General features: G+C 40.0%; 2 protein-coding genes across 7 annotated transcripts in view; one reads left to right on the top strand and one right to left on the bottom strand.

Moving 5' to 3' along the window:
* Nucleotides 1-2,905: 2,905 nt before the first annotated feature.
* LOC113010708 (NAD-dependent protein deacylase sirtuin-5, mitochondrial-like) lies at nt 2,906-8,478 on the bottom strand. 6 transcript variants are annotated; one of them, XM_080292937.1, is made up of 11 exons: nt 8,412-8,463; nt 8,195-8,296; nt 8,045-8,069; nt 7,103-7,207; nt 6,660-6,793; nt 6,229-6,454; nt 5,471-5,558; nt 5,310-5,363; nt 4,402-4,525; nt 4,127-4,242; nt 2,906-3,886 (listed from the first exon to the last, which is right to left on the bottom strand). In XM_080292937.1, coding segments are annotated over exons 3-11 (921 nt in total). In that variant the 5' UTR covers nt 8,046-8,069; nt 8,195-8,296; nt 8,412-8,463; the 3' UTR covers nt 2,906-3,813. The 6 variants fall into 6 exon arrangements, with proteins under 6 accessions (XP_080149063.1, XP_026005688.1, XP_026005690.1 ...); XM_026149903.2 differs by lacking the exon at nt 8,412-8,463 and having other exon boundaries at nt 8,195-8,308; XM_026149905.2 differs by lacking the exons at nt 8,045-8,069; nt 8,195-8,296 and having other exon boundaries at nt 8,353-8,478.
* Nucleotides 8,479-8,964: 486 nt separating this feature from the next.
* The window catches only part of LOC113010706 (phosphatase and actin regulator 1-like), a 50,229-nt gene continuing 39,370 nt past the window's right edge, over nt 8,965-19,823 (top strand). Inside the window, exon 1 of the mRNA XM_026149902.2 lies at nt 8,965-9,167. Within this exon, the coding sequence (XP_026005687.1) occupies nt 9,056-9,167 (112 nt within the window). The 5' untranslated portion in view covers nt 8,965-9,055. The remainder of the gene's footprint in view (nt 9,168-19,823) is intronic.

Raw genomic sequence — 19,823 nt, 5'->3', positions numbered from 1 at the left:
ATGTTGGTAATTAGTTTGTGCTGGGGCGGCCATGTTTTTACAATTCATCCTACATAGCTTTAACTTTATAAACAATAGATCCTTTAATATGTAGTTACTTTTTTAAGACTTGCCCACTTATTATTGCAATGCCTTTTATATAACCAATATGTAAACAGAAGTTCTTTGGAAAAAAATGAACACTGAAATGGCAGAATGAGTCATGTCATGCCTAACACTGACAAGCTCGATGTAACTGTAAAGGTACAGTATGTCTCTGTGCAATTTTCACAGCTCCTCTACCAGCCTGACCTGGTTTGGTCTGACACTTCCTCTTGTCATATGCATGTATACAGAATGAAAAATCACACCAGCACAAATACAGTACAAGACACACACTCTCAGGCGCCTTACGCCTCTGATGCAAGCACATGTAAACACTAGTCCAGCTGCCAATCAAACATCAAATCAAACATCTTTTTTTTTTTTGATGTGCAGAGACTGCAACAAAACAAGTTATGGATTCTATCATGCATATAGTTCCTCTCATTAAAAGCAATATGTGGCTTTAAACTGTTAGGTCAGGTATGTATGACTGCAAGTGCAAATAGCGCTTTCTGATGATGTGTCTGTTTATAGAAGTGGCAGGATACATTCTGAAGCGTGCAGGGTTATATTCTCTGCTCAGATTTAGTCAAAAGCTGCAGCTTCTGGCAGCTTCATAGATGGTCACAAATGGGTTTCTCAAGGCAAAAGAAATTAGATATTCTTTATTGGCCAAGTCAGTCATCTGATTACAACCAACAGAGCACGATTTTCAGTTAATGCAGAGAATACTGAATGAGGACAAGCCCGCAAACAAGGAGCAACTGAAGGCAGCTGCAGAGCATTTTATACAAGGGAGCAGCATAATTCTTCTATTTTATTTTTTTCCAAAGCACTCTGCTGGTACAGAGGCAGAATTATCAAAACTGTATCATTCTATAGATCCAACTGCATACATGCCATCTACTGTCTTAGTCTGCCTTCTCGCTCAGAGACAGAGACAGAGAAACATCTCCTGCCTTTCCACCAAAGATGGCAAGTCTGTTAACCTTAAGGCTTTTGGAGCAGTCAAGAACTTTTCCACACTTTCCTCTTGCCCACTGCATTCATGAATGAGCTGCAGGAGTTGGCAGAGTAGCTGTCCTCTCTCTGGCAGCCTCGCTCACATCAGCTCCAGAAATGACTGTATCAGACAGTTGAGATTTCTCTTAAGTGCCTCTCCATGTACTTTTCTCCTGATGACAAATGGGACCTGGCCTTACCTCTCCTTAAAGGGGGCTACCAATAATAGAAAAGGAAATGAGGAAATCTAATCATGGCAATGGTGATGATGACATATATTATAAGATACAGTTGATATGCTTAATTGATTTTAGATGCTAATTGATGAACAACAGCAGCACAGTGGGAGGGAGGGAGGATATTATGGATGTGGGGTTTTTTTATTCTTTAACCAATGTGGGCCAGCTGCAGTGTGTTTGTGGTTTTATATTTGGGTTTGCGGTGCTGCAATGCTGTGTGAGCTAAAAAATTTATAATCAGCGCTGAAACTACAGCGTGCATGAAATGAACCAACCCGAAGAGCCTCCCCTGAGACACCAAAGATAGATTACGTACCTGTGTGAGTTCGCATGTGCTCGCCGCTACATTCGCACACACACATACACGCACGCTCTCCTGGGATAACTCTTTTTATGACTGTCATCATATTAACATAACACCGTCTAATGCACATAACCTTCCAAAGCTAATTTGAATGACTCCTAACCCTCTGTCTCTCTCATTTCCATTGAATGACTTAACAATGTTAGCCCAGTCGGTAAATGAAGATAAAACACTTGAGAAGCATTTCCAGTAGCATGCACCGGGCCAGTGTCTCCAAACCGGGGAAAACACAACATAGCAGCGAGAAGAGACTTTTGTTACACAGCAGCTTTTAACAGTTTTGTAGCCTTTGTGGTGGTTCTTTTGGTGACGTGTTTGTTAGTTTCTGTAAGTAGGTGTCTAAAGCATCTCTGTAAACAGTCACCAGTGTTTGCAGGTTAACTTCGCTTTATGGGGTTAAACACTGCATGATGCAATTAGTCATAGCCTGAACAAGAGAAAGTTAGGGAAAAATAAAAACTACACAAGGAAAAATATACTTTAGCAATCGGCTAACAAAAAAGTAACACAGACACACTTTCTAATAATAGTCTTAAAACATGCAATTTATCAAGATCCCTGTAAAAAATCAGCTTGGACAACAGAGGCCACCTTGTGTCGCCTTGCTTTCCACTTCAAACTGTTTCCATTTTCAGCAGCATTATGATTGAGCTTGATATCGTTTCCTCAGCTCAGCTCAGTCGTAACAACTCTGGGTTCACTGATGGCCTAGGGGTACTTAAATCTGCATTTCCTCTCACTCATGCATGCTAAGAGCCGAATCTGAGAGGCCTTTTTTTTCCCACCGTATCCCTCTCAGTGCAGAATTATACATCACTATGTAAGCAACATCTGAGATAGAAAGCTACACGCTGGCATCTACTGTTCACTTTCTGCACATGCAGGACTCTACAAGAGTAGCTTCCTTGTATTTTGCTAGGAAAATGGATACAAATGGTATTTTTCTGTGTTCCTAGTTTCATCATTTTTGACAATATCTTCAACACCACTGACTGAAATGCAGCCCCAAACCTGTTTTTGCAACAGTAGCAAAGTGCCAAAAGATTCTTTTTTTCCTTTCCTTTGCCAAGTGGTTCGTTATGCCCGGTACTGTAACCTACCAAGGCTTTACATTGCTGAAGTGGAGTAGAAACAGGTATACAACAACCAGCCCATTTACCATTCACCAAAGACATTTATGACTTTTTTAAAATCAACACAATAAGCTCTCACCAAATATCAATTTAGTGTTTTATTGTATTGAGTTTTTTAATAAAGGTATTGGCAGTCTTACTGAAATACATCATGACACATTGTGCGTATCGTTTTGGACAAAGAAGATGTTTTTGTTCTTTAGACACGTCCCACCAAGAGATGAAACACATCATTTTGTAATCCAGACACTGAGAAGTATATAAAAAAAAATATCAAATGCATGATGGATAATCCATGTAACATAACAAGACCCATGTCATAATAAACACAATTACCCAGCATAGAGAGTAAATGACAGGCATAACCTGAATTTTTCACTTCCTCTCTGTTCTTGGTCAACAGCAAACTCTGTACACTGGAATAAATCTCTGTAACATTGAAAGATTTGTACTTGAAACTTAAAGCAAGCATTTGGTCAAGGTTGTGTAAACAGTCTGAAAAGGCACTAGATTATATTATGATTTGTACATCTCTTCATGCAGTAGAAAGAGAAAAGTGGAATACTCTACCAGAAGTAATATGTTGATCTACAGCTTCATTTTAGAGAACAACAGTGCTAACATTTAATGATCTTCTCATTAACATCCATTATGAAAGAATACCCTTTGATGTCTGACTTTTGTTTTGATTTTTACATGCATGTTCTCCCTTTCCTTTTTAAGCTGCATAGTTCACACGATATCATGTAACATAAAAAAATCATGATCTGATTCCAGTTAGTGAGCTACATTTTCAAGTATTAAGAAATTCATCTCAAAAATTGTCAAGAAGCTTAATGATTTACAAAATACCTTAAAGCACATTAACAGCTACAATGATTTAAAGAGATTTGGAGTATTGCTAAGAAATGTCTGGGCTGCACTGGCTTGTAGGTTTTATTTTGTTTTTTTGAATCTAACTGATGTTGAAAAAGTCAGCCCGGTGTTTTTTTTAAAAAACCTCTGACTCATGTTGTGCCAAAGCTTGAGGCAGTGTAGTTCCACATGGACCCTGGAAATGGTACCTGTGCCACACACACACACACGCGCACACACACACGCGCACACACACACGCGCGCACACACACGCGCGCACACACACGCGCACACACACGCGCACACACACACACACACGCGCACACACACACACACGCGCACACACACACAGAGAAACACATTGAAGGTGAGAATTGTACGTCTGAAGGGCGTGTAGGTGGTCTAACTTCATCTTATTTAATGAGGACTGTGTTATTTGACTGACTTACATGAAATATTCTGATTTCGGTGTTGTATGTATATTAAACTCCGCCACTGGAACACCTCTGGATGCAATACGAGGGCCAAACATGGCTGCTGGGTAAACAATAGAAGATGCTCCCACCTATAGGAAAACAACAATCAACAATGACCTCCAGTGGCAACTTATATGGGAAAAACACAGGTCGAGTAATTTCTTAGCAAATATTGTGTTACATGACAATACTACACAGGAAGAATACAGTATATATCACACGTGCATATTGAAATTAAAATGACTCACCACGAGACAAAGATCACAGGTTTCAATTTCTTTTTCCACCTTGGTAAGAATGTGAGAGTCCAGCGTCTCCCCAAAAAACACCACATTGGGCCTCAGAAGACCATTACACTCTCTTTCTTCACACCTACAAAGAGCAGTATAAAACCTCATTTCCTCCAGTATAAAGTCCTCATGTTAATGGTCCCATACTTTTTCAAATTCTATCCACACTGACAAAGATGTGGCCAGGAAAGCCAAATGCTTGATAATTAAAGATGATAAAATCTAAGAATAAGCCGTTTTCTCAGGAGATGTCAATGTGCAACTTTTCAGCCATATTTTCAGTGACACCTATAAGCAAAACTGGATTTGAAGTATTTATAGCGCACTGCTGCCCCCCAGTGGAAGAACTGACCTGACTAACAGGAACACTGGAGTTGAGTTTAAACTCATTCAGCAGGAAAAACCTGCAGGCCTGCAGCAGCTCAAAGAGACAACAGGGTCACCGGAGGTGGGTGGAGATGATGGGTAACCTAAACCTTCACAATAATGCAGATGGCATGCTTCCCTTAAGTGTGCATTTTCGTAGCTATTGTGTTTTCTTATTAAAAAGATTCCATGTTTTTGATATTTGTTTCCTTTCTAACAAGCACATGCTTTTCGAAAGGGGAGAAAGATTTCCCGGTGAGGCACACAGAATTACACAAAAAAATATGTAAACGTCACACAGTGCATAAACAGCCAAGCTGACAATTGCTTAGTGTTTGCATAATCATATGCAATTAGAATAAGTTTGCTTATTAGACTGGTGCAGAATACAGAATTTGAGGAAACTAATTTTGCGTCTGACCGACTACAGTATATGCAAAACAAAAAGCTTAGCAAATCTGTCTGTCAGTGTTATTAATATGGCATGAAAGTAATCCCACCTTGGCAGCTTATCCACAGGAATCTGGGCATCAGGAACATCTGGGCCAGGGTCACTGCACATTAATACAGCAAAGACTGTGGGTTAAAGAGTGATCCACCCATGCTGGAGGTTTATGTTGATCAATGTAAGAGTTGGTATTTCAAAGGTTCTGTTACTCACCCTTTGTTTTTTAAGGGAGCACATATGGGGCTTCTCTTGTTCACTGACACATGACCGCAACTCATACAGCGCGTCTCCATCAGACTGCCTGCAGTTACACACAGAAAACACAGCTGTTGCACATTAGAGTGCTGGGATCACAGAAAACATCTCGTGGGAACAGACAGAAGAAAGATTTTAGCAGGTGAGTCAAACGTTTTAGCACTCTGGCCACTCTCAAAACAGTATGAAAATAGAGAAGCCAGTCAAAATGTTCCTCTAAAAGGCCAACTTAACACTTGAGCAGGACACTTCTTGGACTTTTCTCCACTGACATTAAATTACTGACTAAATCTGTGGGCTTGAGAGACCAACCACTATGAATCAGATTTTTCCATATCCCAGCGAAACCACAACAGCGCTGTCAAAGTTTCCACTAATATCTACACAAGTTGTTTTAGGATGACTGTACATTGTTAACACAAACTGGAAAAGTTGTTCAATTTCAGAACTTAAAACTGAGTGTGAAACTGAAGATACCTATAGAGTGAAATTCTTTTAATATTAGCACACAAAACTAGACATGGAGGTAGTGAGTCACAAAAACAGCAAGGCCATTCTGACAGTGCAGTTCTCTGCCAAGGCATGCTGTCATGCTCCAGCTTGCAACCAAGTTTCATATAATTCCTCCTGGTAGTTTTTACATAATCCTGCACGTAATGAAATTAAACAGCTGCTATTTGCATTTTGTATCTGTTGTCACTTGCTCTGCTCCTCACCGTGAACGTTGAGCACATGTTTGGACCCAGCCTGACGGTGCAGGTCATCTATGCACTGAGTGATGATGACCACAGAGCGTCCCTGCTTCTTCAGCCGAGCCTCGCATTCTGCTAAAGCCAAATGGACAGCGCTGGGCTTCTTGTTCATCACAAGCTCCCTTCTGTAATGGTAGAACTCCCAGACTCGAGACGGGTCGCGAGAGAAGGCCTCTGGCGTTGCAAGGTCCTGAGGACAGATCCACATGGTTGTGTTTTAAGCACAGACTTTAAAGGTCAGAAGGCTGCCATCAAAATGCACAATCCAAAGGCATATTTAACTGAAAGGGAAAACACAAATACAACCTAAAAAATAAAAAAAAATGAAATAAGAAAAGAAAAGAAAAAATAAAATGCATCCATGTAAAAGTGTGTGCTGCTTCTTTATGAGTTACCTGAGACAGCCACTTCCTCCACTTCTCATTCTTTCCACGAAAGGTTGGTACTCCGCTCTCTGCGCTTACACCAGCTCCTGTTATGATGGCTATGTGCTTGGCTTTGGAAAACACCTCACGGAATTCAGACATGTCTAGGAAAATATAATAAAAACTACTTTTACATCAGAGCAGAAAGCACAATTGCAAGCGTTGAAACCCTTCAGACATAATGATGATACCCAGATGAGTTAAGAAAAAAACAATCATTTTAATTTCGATAGAATCAAGCAGCCTGTCTTCTTTTCAGTTACCGTGATGCACTTCCTACTTCTTAATTAAGCGCATCAGGATTTAGTTGTTTGCTTTTCATGAACTGACTTCTTACTCGGGTTCTATATGTCACAGAATGATGTAACTCAAACATTGTACTATGTAGTACTATGCACAAGTGTTCATTTTACCTGAGCTGTGTTTCACTGCATCAGCCAGCGGTCCTTTGGTCACATGAGAGGAGCACATTCGAAGCCCAAGAGCAACGACAGCTCGATTTCGGAGAAGCATTATCACTGGAAGACCAGATAAAGATAGAAAAAGGCTGAAAATCCAATGTGTAACCTCACGCATGCTCACACAAGATGTTTGAAGGGACAGTGTAAGAGTCACCGTTTAAGCACAGTATAAAAGAGGTTTTGATCTAAATCATAGCACATCAGTGAGTGGAAGTGTATGTGTAGCTGGTGGTTAAGTGGTGTAATCCACGTAAACATGGATTACAGGTCAGCAACAAAACAGTATGATGCAGCTTTGGGAGTCCTGGGTGGTGTGACAGGGTGAGACATCCTCTGTGATGTGTCACAACACATGATAAATACATCATACTGCCATCAGGAGGAAGGTCTTTTAGACCTTGTAGCATAACTGATGAACAAATCCAGTTGATATGAGAGTCGCTCACTTTGCTGCAGCACTTATTGTTTTGCTTTACTTGTATTTATCTGACAGTCGCCACAAGACACAAATGGCGCTTCCGAAAGGACAATAAATGCAAAATTCAGTGCCTGTTTTGCTTTATATGCCAGTGAAATATAAATACAAAAAAGGCACGTAAATGAATACAGCTGCAACGTAACTCAGATAGCCTGCCTTTTTAGGCCCCGATAAGACACGCGAATGTCGCGTATTAAACCCAAAGAAGGTTGCCAGTTCTTCCTACTTTGAGGCCAACGGAAAATAACAGAAAATGACAAAAGTGAGTGCCCATTAACCTGAATAAACTACCTATTACGTTTAACGAGATGTCAAGCCTAAGGTTAAAAAAACATGTCAAAAGGTGCTTAAGCTAATCTAGGCGTTAAAGGCTATAAAGATTCTGCACAATCCGAGTACACGTTACAACTACTTACTGCTGCGGCTCTTTGTCGCGCGTTTCTTCCAAAAATAACCCAAAGAAGCGTTTCAGCCGATGAATTAATGAAAAGAAGACATTGTTAACTGCAGCTAACAAGTTGCAAACTCATTAACAAACTCCAAACATCGGCTGCGTCGACATGTACCCGTTTTAAAGTCGGGGGGAGGAGTAGCCACAGGGATCAAATCGTGCTCGCTGTCAAATAAGCAGGAAGTAGCCAGTCCATCCGAACATGTATCTGTTGATACTACAAATATGAGCGTGTTTTAAATAAACTTGCTACAATACATTTATTGTGCTCACCTCGCTGCGATATAAACCTTCTATCAGAGCAGAGTGCCACAACGAGTTTTCTTGTTTACCTGTACGCTTGATTATCGTGAGCAGCCGTAAACGTATCAAACTGTCGTAAATAGTACTCGCGAGCGTGACCGCCACCTGCTGGCGCGTTGGCGAAATTGCAGTTCATTCAAGATGATTCATTCATTCTCAGGTTTAACGATTCAGTGGTTTCAACTTTTTATGCTTAAAAAAATAAAAGCTCTGACAAACGGATAGAGATTTTATCAAATAAGATTATTTCAGATATATTATAAGTAATTATTTTGGTTCGAAAAAAATATTTATTTCCATACAGCACAAATGTATTTAACCGTAATATAATTGTATACATCGTAACCTATAAAGTCCTAATCTCTTCTAATTTGAGATTATATGTTTCAGTTTTTACATGTGAAAAAATCTGAATTGATCAATGATAATGAAATGATCATATCATGGCTTTATATATCCCTTCGCACTGTGTAGTGTATGCATGTCATAACCCACCAACGCCTCTCTCTCTCTCTCTCTCTCTCTCTCTTTTGCTCTCTCTCTCTCCCCCTCTCTCGCTCTCTCGCTCCTTCCCGTCATCAATAGCTACCTCCCAGCGTGTGAGAGTGGCCGTGGTTCTGCATCTGCCCCCAGTCGGCCAGAGCAGTCTCCACTGGACACTGGGTGAAAATTGATGGCGACCACTCCAGCCAACAGCACAGACCGCAGACCGATAAGGAGACTCCGCTCCAAGAGTGAAACACCATATCTTATAGAAGCACGACTCTCCTCCAGCATGCGGACAGGTAAGAGCACATCCATCCAGCCGTCATGCTCTCAGATCTTCTTGTTGGATGTTTTTTCTGTCCCCCTTTCCAGATGTCGTTCAATGATGTGGGTGGAGTGAGGAGATTACGGTCTAAAATACGCTCCTGTTTTTATGCGAATGAGCTTCCACAGAATGTGTGGATTTGTAGGACAGTTTTTTTGGGGTGTGGGATTTAATCCTCAAAATCTGTTAATGGGTAGCTTTAGATATTTTTGAAAGGGAGGGAGAAATGTGAGTGAAATGTTATGCAACTTTGTAGACTAACGCTGAGGCATGGTGTCCGCTGCAAAACTCCAGAATACAGAAAATATACAGATTTTTACATTTTTATTTATTTATTTATTTCATAGCTTTAAATAGCAGTCTCGTGTGGATTTTGATTTCGTCAGCGTTTGGTAATTGCTACCACTGTAATTCAACGCAGTTACATAATAATGAAAAAAAAAATCTTCAACGTGACCCTGTAGTAGCCCCAGCTTTGGCTGTGGTGCACAAAAAATCAGGTGGGATGTCCGAAGTCCTGCATGTATTTCTCTCTCTCGGATTCTAATCACTGCATTATAAACAGCTGTCATTGATCCGAGATGATGCTGGTGGCGAACAGTCTCCCGTCTCCATCACCCTGTGCAAAGTGTGTTGCATCCCCTGTTACCATGGTGATTTGGCATTTTATGCTGACTGAGTCAACCGGATTCAGATCTTCTGCACTACAGTGTGATTATGATACACTACAAAGCTGCATCCAACAGTCTGTTTCGGCGACAGATCTCATCACAGTCACGCCAGTTAGCAGCCTACTATGAAGGATGTTTGATAGCTTGTTTTGTATCACAGCCAAAAATGTGGTTTTCTCTTATTGGTCTCATTAATTGAATCACATGCCCTGCTGTTTTTCTTTTCTCATAAAGCTTCTATATAATAAGCTGGCGAAGTTCCTCTTGTCCTGCTGTATCAGCTTGCTGGCATCACACCCATCATCCACTCAGCAAAATGTATAGGGTGCTGAAGCTGCCATGTCTGTAGTGTGTAAGGTTTGGATGTTGGCCAGATGTCCATGTATTGTAGCTTTCAAAAGATCCTTTCTTTATTTGAAACTACCACACAATGGCACATATTTTCACCTGAATATCACAAATATCTTTATAAAGGATGGCTTTAGATGAAATTACTGTGCTAATGAGAAGAAGTTTGAACAGTGATAAAGCAGTGTCGCGTCATTATGAAATCATGTGTTAGTAATTCATCAATGAATCATTTGGTTGCAAAGTGTCCTAAAAATGAGTGAAAATACCCAATGTGGCACCTTTAATTCCTCCCCCATCACCCCGAGCAACACTTCCAAATCTCAAAGAGTAAGACATTCATAAAATACAGGAAATTTGCTTGGAAGAAAATCATCTACACATATTATTCACATATTATTATCATTATCATCATTGTTTTCCAAATGTAAGATAAATAAAGTGTTTCTCATCTCATCATCATCATAGTACTTTACAAGAAAAATAAGCAGTAAAATGCTCCCATAAAGAAAATCTTTCCTGCCTCATACCACAACCCCTGAAGTCCTTTGTTAGATTGTATTATATTTAGATTTTGATTTGTTCAGATCTTTACTTTTTCTTTTTTCAGTTAAATTAAGCTTTTTCTTTTCCCACCTTTCTAATACTTGCTTCAAGGCTGGTTTACATGTTTTGGCTGCTGCAACAAAGTAATTTCCCAGCTTTTTGGGATAAACAAAGTACATATCCTATTTGAAAAGCCAAACCTTGAAATCAGTTAATGGTCGCTTGTTAAGAGTATTTTATGCAGTTTTATGCTTGAAGAGCGGAGCATGTGCAGTCTCACATCAGGACAGCTTGGATTCCAGTGCAGCTTGTCATTGCACGGCAGCTGTATTGACAGCTCCCAGGTGTGCAGTGCGAGCCCAGGCAGCACCGGATGCTCACTTGTGTTTTTCTTGACATATGAAAAAGAGGGGAAAAAAGAAACAGTTCGAGTCTATTTTGCTTTCACCAGTGAGTGTTTGGCCTGTGGAGACGAGCCTGTTGTCAGTGACAGGACACTGTCAGTTGTCTCTGTGCTTCATTTTTATTTTCCTACTCTACCATCGAGCTCACACAAAGCATAAAGATGGTACGGGGGCGAATTGTACAACAGTGCTGTTGACTCACTTCCACCTGTAGAAGTGGAGCAGGATTTAGCTTGCTTATTGCCAAGGAAACCAAAAGTCTTGTGCTTGTGCACCCAGGTGCTTAATAAAGATAAATGACCAGGGCTGCCAAGTATGTGAAGCAAGTACTAAGCAATTATCTCTCTGTAGTTCACAGCAAGACATTGAATAGTTACCTGTCATGCATTTAAACTCTTATAATGGTTTAAACACACCCCAGTTCTCTGCACAGAAAGAAAATATGGTAAATGAAAAACAAATGTTTTGGCTTTTGTTGTTGTTGTTTTTGTTTCCTTTAATAAATGAAAGAGAGCATAATGAGATTATGATCAATACACCACTAATCCTGTACGGGATTATTATGTTTTGTGTTCATTCATGTCTGCAAAGTTTATCTGGGAAGGTTTATCTGTGCGATCATTAGAAGATGAACTGAAGGTTCATATCTTGTCTTGCTTTATCCCCTAAGACTAAAAGTAGGTTTAGCTAGCCCATGCATGGATCAGGCGTCCCCAGTCTTTGCTGTAACTTTGACTTTTACAGAGATAAGGCTGAGGCTTACAAATAAGAGGTACTCTAAGGGTTTGTAATGGAATTAGGGTTCACGTATGAAACATGGCTTTATTGCACTGACCTGTTTAGAGCCAGCACTTATCTAATTTGCCCTGCAGTTAAATGGCTCTGCACACAGACATAATAACATAAAGGCATCAGTTACCGCGTTGCTGTCAACGATAAAACACGAAAGGGGGTGTAGGTGTTGACAGACGGCTGACCTATGTGTCAAGACTGATTCCAGTCTGTACCGCTTGTCATGATGCTTTATATTATTAGGACACACACACACATACACACACACACACAGACATGCGTGGTGTCTGGGATAGCAGCTGTGAGCTGACAGAGAATCATCACTGTTTAGCTAAGCATCCTGTCTATGGGTTTTTAACAAAAAACAAAAAAACAAAAAACTAAACAGAGATTTGTGCTCGTGCATTCGTTTCACTGTAAACTTTCGTGAAGACAAAGTGTGCATACATGTCAGTTCTTTGTTAGCGCTTTGCCAGCTGACACAGCATTGTTTAACTGGAAGAGCTTGCCTTGTTGGTTTTTTATTCGCTTATCATTCAGCTGCTCGACTACAGCCCCATCTGTTTTCTGTCTGCTTCACACAAGAAAGTCTCCCAGTTAAAAGGAGCTGGCGCTTCTGATTTTCTACTAAAATATCTCTGATAACTGATCCGACTTCTTTGGATTTTCTCACATCTTTTCCATCACAATTAACCTATCATTCTGTCTCAGTCCCTCATTTCTCCTTTTGTTGAAAATAATTGATTCCCATATTTCTATTGTCAGATACAATCTGTTTTAATACCAGAATACATTGATAAAATCACAATTTGATATTATGGAGTAGATAGATTTTTCACTTTTCTTACTTTGTCACACTGTTGAGATGTGTTGAAATGTTATCCACACAGAGCTTGCCTCTAGCTAATCATTTCATAAACACTTAGTACAAAAATCCTGCTTATGGCAGTTTGGATTCCCACTATTATCTTTAGATATTTTTGTGGGTGTACATTGTTTGTTCTGTTTTTCTAGACTTAACACACAGTCCAGCTTCCTCACCTAGTTTTCAAAGATTTTCATACCCCACAATAGTCTCAGCACACCCACTATACAAATATTAGTTATGGCAAACAGCTGGATGTTGTGTGGGGATGCCTGGAGGCTGGAGCTCCCGCTCTTATACCTGGCCTGCATGTAAATAAACTCAGACTTGGCTGCACTGCAGATGTTGGGATACTTTCCTCGGCTTTTGTGCAAATTTTATTTAATGTTTATTTGCAGTCTTGCCTGTGCACAATGTGCATGCCGAGGCTTTTCATCCTAGACATTCTTGCAAATTCAGATGTACAGCCAAACGTGGAAAGACGCAAAGAGAAGCAGCGTTAACATTTCACTTGGACATGTTCTGTCTGTCTCACAATTTGATGTTTGAGCCTGGCTTCTGTGCTGCAACCACATTAAGCTAAAAAAAGCCAAATTCAACTCATTCACCACCCACCGCTCTCTACTTCTCTCTTTCCGTGTTGCAGTGCCTGCTGTCCTAAAGAGTACAATCAATACACAGATGCATGGTGGGACGGGGCAAATTTTTGCTGCAGAGCTCTGCTCGCCAGCTGGGTTTACATGACAGCTTTTACAGTATGTCTGTACTGGACTGGAGAAATGTAACTGTAGTTTTCCTTGCAAGATGCCAGCAGTTATTTTGTCTTACCTTTTGCTATTTCAGCATTTAAATATACATATTTGTTTCCACAGAAGAAGATCTAAGCCAGTTTAATGTAAAAGGTGACTGCAAGGACAACTTCCACCAGAATTAGCAATCATCAATTCAAGCTGTCAGCCCTTTTTTTTTAAAAGGAAAAGTGAATTTCTGATGACCTAGTGGGGCTGAAATAAGTGCAGAGGCTGTAGAATTTGAAATGCTTCAGCTGTCTGTAGAGACGTTAGAGGGAATTAGCGAATGTGTTTAACAAAGTAGTGATAATAAGCAGCAAGAAATCTATATCAGTTCTCAATCTCTGTCTTTTGTGATTTATCGCATAGCCCCCATTGCAATTTCTGAAACACGAGCATACAGAGCGTGGCTGACATTTTAGACCATCTTATGAGAGACTGAAAAAACAACAGGCACCCATCTTCTCTATTTGGTTGCAAATGTGCCTTCTTGTGCTGAAGCATCTCGGGTCTGAATAATACATGAGTGGGTAAATGAGAGCAGAAAATAGCAAAGCTATATCCAGAACTCTTACTGGATGTTCCTGCTCCGTGAACCATCAGAGAACCATCAGTGTCACCTGGCCTGAACACCTGCCAACCTCTCAAGGAAAAAAAAAAAATTAAAAAAAATTAAAAGACAGGCAGGTGTCTTCTACGACAGCCTGCAGGAAGCTGCAGCTCTCTCTCTCTCTCTCAACAATCTTTCTCTCTCTTCACTTTCTTTTCATCTCTCTCCCTCTCCGTGTCACACTTTTAAGTGTGGAAAAGGCTTCTGGCTGTGATATGCTTTCCACATGCCAGCTGAGAAATAACGCATTTTTCAAAAAGCCTCGCAAGCCAAAGAACGGAGCACGATGATGTACTTATGGGCTTTATTTATAGTAAGTGTGTATGCACATTGGATAGAGATGGGTAAGGATTCCGCTGCAATAAAAAAGGCAGCATGGCCAAGGACCAATTATTACTAGACTCGAGAACCCTGTCTGAATCACTATTACTCTCTAATGCTGCTTTGAAAGAATGTAAGGCCACATGCATCGAATGACTTTGCGTATGAAGGAATAAAATGCAAAACACAAGCGTAGACTGCGCACAGGATCCAGGAGATGGATGGGTGGATGATATCCCTGTTATCTGCAGTGACAGTAAAATGTATGTTCTCAGCAGATGGTGTCAGCCAGTTGAGAGACATACAGTGTAATCTGTTAAGTGGAGAAGGCGAATGTATGAAGACAGAAATTTGATACAGGTGTCACAAATGCAATTCCCAGAGTGCACCAGCCCTTTAGGATCTTTCTGCTGAGTAAGTGTCTTCACAGAGTAAGAATCCCCTCAACACTGCCGCAAACCTGGGACTCAGTTCAATCAAAGCTGCATTGCACCACTCGCCCTCCTTTAAGATTGCATCCTTTTTCTAATGGTAAACCTAAGCTATATTGTGACAAATATTTTTAAACTAGGTGAATATTTATTCCAACAAAAATATTGATGGAATAATTTTTTGGATTATTAGTTGTTATGTAGTCCAAAAAAAAGGCATTTTTTAAATTTTTGTTAAAATAATATTCAGCAGTTACTTTATGTTATAGTGCAGAGCTTATTTTGGAATGAAACTATTCAAATGAAATAAAAAGGTGTTGTGTTTTCCTTAAGAAAACAATATTGTAAATCATGCCTGCATTTTCCAGGCAGTATGCAATCTGCCATTATATTGTTTTCTAAGTCAAATATATTCTTTTAAAACATCAACTGTCAACATCTGTATATGTTATATATGTGTATATGGATATACAGCCCAGCTTCAACTTCCCAAATGTAAGAAGGATCTCTTATAGCTAAATAATGCTCCTTTTTTGATTAGCCCTTTAAAGCCTGATCCATGAAATAAGAAAATATTTTTTAAAAGTATTTTTTTTGAAAATGGATTGTTTAGTGAACCTTCTGACTAATTACAAAAATTAATATTAATTTGCATATATGAGTTTCAGTTTGTTCAGTTGGAATCCTATTTGCTATATCAGGCAGTTGATTTCAGTTTTTCAGGCGGGGGAGGATCACGCTGCTGATGTAGAAGACAAAAACTCACAAAATGTCATGCATCAAATATGATACACTTGGCTTTAAAGGGTTAGGTTCATTGGCAATTTCTAGCGTTAACATCAAGATGGGTACTGTGCCACCTCATTCTCTCCCGGCAGAGCAAATTCAAGTGACACCATGAATAAATGCCTCAAAGCAGAACATAGACTGCATCATTTTTATTCTTTGTTTATTAACAACAAATAGCTACAGTGTAATCACATACTAATTCTCAACATGTGAGCTTTAAAACATTCAAGTACAAGAACATTACACTTTTACAGAAGCGTTTATATTAATTTAATATAGACTGCTTTTATCAGTGCTTAAAAAAATATGAAACACAGTGGTGGGTTTTTCATCCATACTGTAGTTGTTCTTCTAGCTCCTCCCTTTATGGGTTGCCACATTATAACATCTGCCACCATCTCACCTTGTCCCTAGTTTCCTATTCTTCCGCACTAACCCTCTCCTTCACTAAATCCATGAATCTCCTATGTGGTCTTCCTCTTTCCCTCCTGCCTGGTAACTCTCAACAACTCACCTTCAACAACCTTTGTCCAGTATATCCACTACTAGTATATCCTCCCTCTGCACAAACCATCTCAGCCTTGCCTCTCTAAACTTTTCTCCAAAGTAACATCTTCAGCTCGACCACCTGCAATTTGGTTAGCACCACCATCTCCAAACCATACATCATGCCAGCTCTCTGTACCATTTTGCAAAATCCTCCCTTTCACTGTTGCTGTTATCCCTCTGTTGGGACATTCAGAGTCACTATGATTAATTAAAGATATTGTCCTGTCACTCAGCCATTCATAATGCAGGCACCACTGTAGTGCGTTACACCTTAAACTTTGAAAATATGTGGCAGCGGTCATTCAGTAGGTCATCAGCAATCAGGAAAATTCTTGATGTGAAGTTTTTTTTATATTACTGAGCTACCGGTGCCTGAAACTAAATGATATTCGTCTTAACTTTATCAGAGCCAGAAGAGGCCAGAGGGGACCAAAGCTCTTTAGCTGAGCGCCCCCTCTGTAGTGCGCTGCTCTCTGAGAGAATGACAGATGAAAGACTTAGTCAGAGAAAACTCAGAGCGTCTGCAGACACAGACAGCAAGAACATCCAAGAGGAGTGGCACAGTCTGCCTGCCACTAATTACTGCAGAGCTCATTGGGGATTGCTTTGATTTTGTGGAATTTCTTCTGTTTCAGTTTCCACTAACCTGCTCTCAAATACTGTGATGTTTTTTTACAAATATAATCAAACTGTATTACAAAAGACTCTGTGCTGGTAGTGAAATATGAGGTACTCTGTCCTTTTCCTTTCTGCTAGCTTTATTAAATGGTAAATGGCCTGTATTTATATAGCGCTTTACTAGTCCCTAAGGACACCAAAGCACTTGACATATCCAGTCATTCACACACACATTCACACACTGGTGATGGCAAGCTACATTGTAGCCACAGCCACCCTGGGGCGCACTGACAGAGGCGAGGCTGCCGGACACTGGTGCCACCGGGCCCTCTGACCACCACCAGTAGGCAACGGGTGAAGCGTCTTGCCCAAGGACACAACGACTGAGACTGTCCAAGCCGGGGCTCGAACCGGCAACCTTCCGATTACAAGGCGAACGCCCAACTCTTGAGCCACGATCACCACAAATAGGATTAACATCTAATGTGCTCTTACAACAAGAGATTTTAAACAAAAAGCTGCTATTTATCAAATAGCAACACAATTATTTACTTGACAGACAAATAAAAAAAAAACAGTAAAAAGGAAAACCTGAAACCCTGGGACAGAAGAGGCTGGTGGTTTAGACAACCAATGTAAGGAAAGTTTTACAAAGTCGTGTGTTTGTCCTGTAAAACCATAAAAGACAGATACAAATGTTCAGCAGCACAATGTTCTGTCCAAAAATCGTTTCAAATTTGAAAGATGCAGTCATTAAAGCCTGTTGCCTGTCTTCATTTCATAAGAGAGGATGTGTGAAAATGTATATCATTATAATGGAGATGAATATGATATGTCAGTGTATTACAGTCTGCCTCTGGAAGATGAAATTAGGGCAGTCCTTGGAGCACCACTGCTCCCTGCTGGTGCAACTTTCACTTTTTGCAATTTAAATGTTCATACACTCAAAAGTGTTGCAAAGCTCTATTAATGAAAGCTCACTGTGTTAGTTACTGATTAAAAATATGTATATTAACTGAATATGTCATTTACATAAAAGAGATACATTGCTCGCAAGAGCTTTATGAACATTTCATCAACTGTCTGTGAAGATTCTCAGTCATCCAGGTCATCGTAGTCAAAGGAGCTTGCAAAGAAAAGCGTCTGGACTTCTTTAAGTTACTTGAAGACGTTTCACCTCTCATCCGAGAAGCTTCTTCAGTTCTAAGGTCAAATGGTGGAGAGTCCCAGATATAAACCTAGTGGGAGTATCCCCCCACATAGGGACAAAAGGACCCCCCTGACTCTCCACCATTTGACCTTAGAACTGAAGAAGCTTCTCGGATGAGAGGTGAAACGTCTTCAAGCAACTTAAAGAAGTCCAGACGCTTTTCTTTGCAAGCTCCTTTGATTTCATCAACTGACTGATACAAGAAAAATCATTAGTTGCCTAACACAGGTGAACAGCGATTTGACTGTCTCAGTCTTTAAAAGAAAGGATTTGCAGCTCATCAAGTGGACAATTTTCCATTTTTTTTTACAGAAAATGTCCTGTTTTTTGTTTGTTTTTGTTTTTTCTAAATAACTGAGGACCCATACGTGTGTGCACGCGCGCGTGCGCGTGTAAACAAACAGTGAAAATATATTTCTGTTATATACAGATTTGTCTGTTACTTAATTTGGTGAAGTACAGCACGTTACGTGTAATGTCATTTAGTTAGTGAGAAGGCTGTTAAACTGAGGATGATTCAGAACCCTGGCTCTGATGAAATCATCCATTTTTAAGGACACAATGCAGTTTTTCAGATTTTTTCAGAACCTCGAGTAGTAATGTCTCAAATTTACCATGCAGACAATTTGCTTGAAAAATTATTCATTTGACTTGTCGGCTGTTAACTTTTGTTTCTGCTCTACAGTTATTAGGTTTCTTCATGCTGTGAGTAAGTCATTAAAGATAATTCAGCACTTTATAACCCTTGTGGATGTGCACTTCACAGGAAGCAGTCTTTGTGACTTCCCATTTGGAATGAATTCATGTAGAATCACTCCAATTAAGAGTCTGGCTCCGCCTTGTTAAATTATACAGCTTTGGGTTTCTTGAGCTCTTGGAGAAATCTTCCAGAGATCTGCATATTTTAGACTTACAATCCCTGCAGAATGAACCATTCACATTGTCAGACTAAATGTTTTAGTTTATGTGCAAATCTGTTAATGGATTATAAAATTTGTCATGTATACAGTGCAGAAATATTATATGAGAGCTTTTCAGGCATTTACACAAGACGATTATTTATAGATTGAAAACAAATCATAAGTAGTTTCAATACGTCCACAGGACTGACTTCCAAATGTACCTTTTCTCTGTGGTCACAGAGGTGAGATTTTCTTGTAAAGCTTTTGGCACATCTCAGACAAATGGGTGCTCCGGTCCTGCATGTTTGTGCTGATTGAGGTATGTCTTTTGATAGCATTTCTTCCTGCAGATGGACCATGGGTAGCCCCCCTGTACGCTTCACCATATGTGTATCAAACAGTCTTTTGTACTGAACCGTTTCCCACAGTGAGAATGGTCTTCTTTGTCTGGTGCAGAATTAGATAAGCGAGAGATATGAAGTGTGAACTTTTTCATGATCCTTTAGTAGTCCTGGCTTGTGTAACATTTTGGCAGTCAGCACACCAGTACGCTTTTTTGTTGTTGTTCTGCTCATATCAAACCAATTTGCACGACCACAAGAAAGTATCAGGGATACAAGTCTCTAACTTGACTTGGATTAGTGTCTTACATGAGTTTCTGAAAGTCTCTAATCACACATGGTGCTCTTGATGGTGTTAGATTTAACCAAGTGGCCCTCTGCAGCTGCTACAGTTTCTTTTTCATTCCATTTAAATTCATTCTTCTTCTTTGTGTGTCTCGCA

Source organism: Astatotilapia calliptera, chromosome 18 (assembly GCF_964374335.1).
Source record: "Astatotilapia calliptera chromosome 18, fAstCal68.1, whole genome shotgun sequence".
Lineage (NCBI taxonomy): Eukaryota > Metazoa > Chordata > Actinopteri > Cichliformes > Cichlidae > Astatotilapia > Astatotilapia calliptera.
The sequence above is the reverse complement of the archived record's forward strand: the minus strand, read 5'-3'. Positions and strand labels throughout refer to the sequence as shown.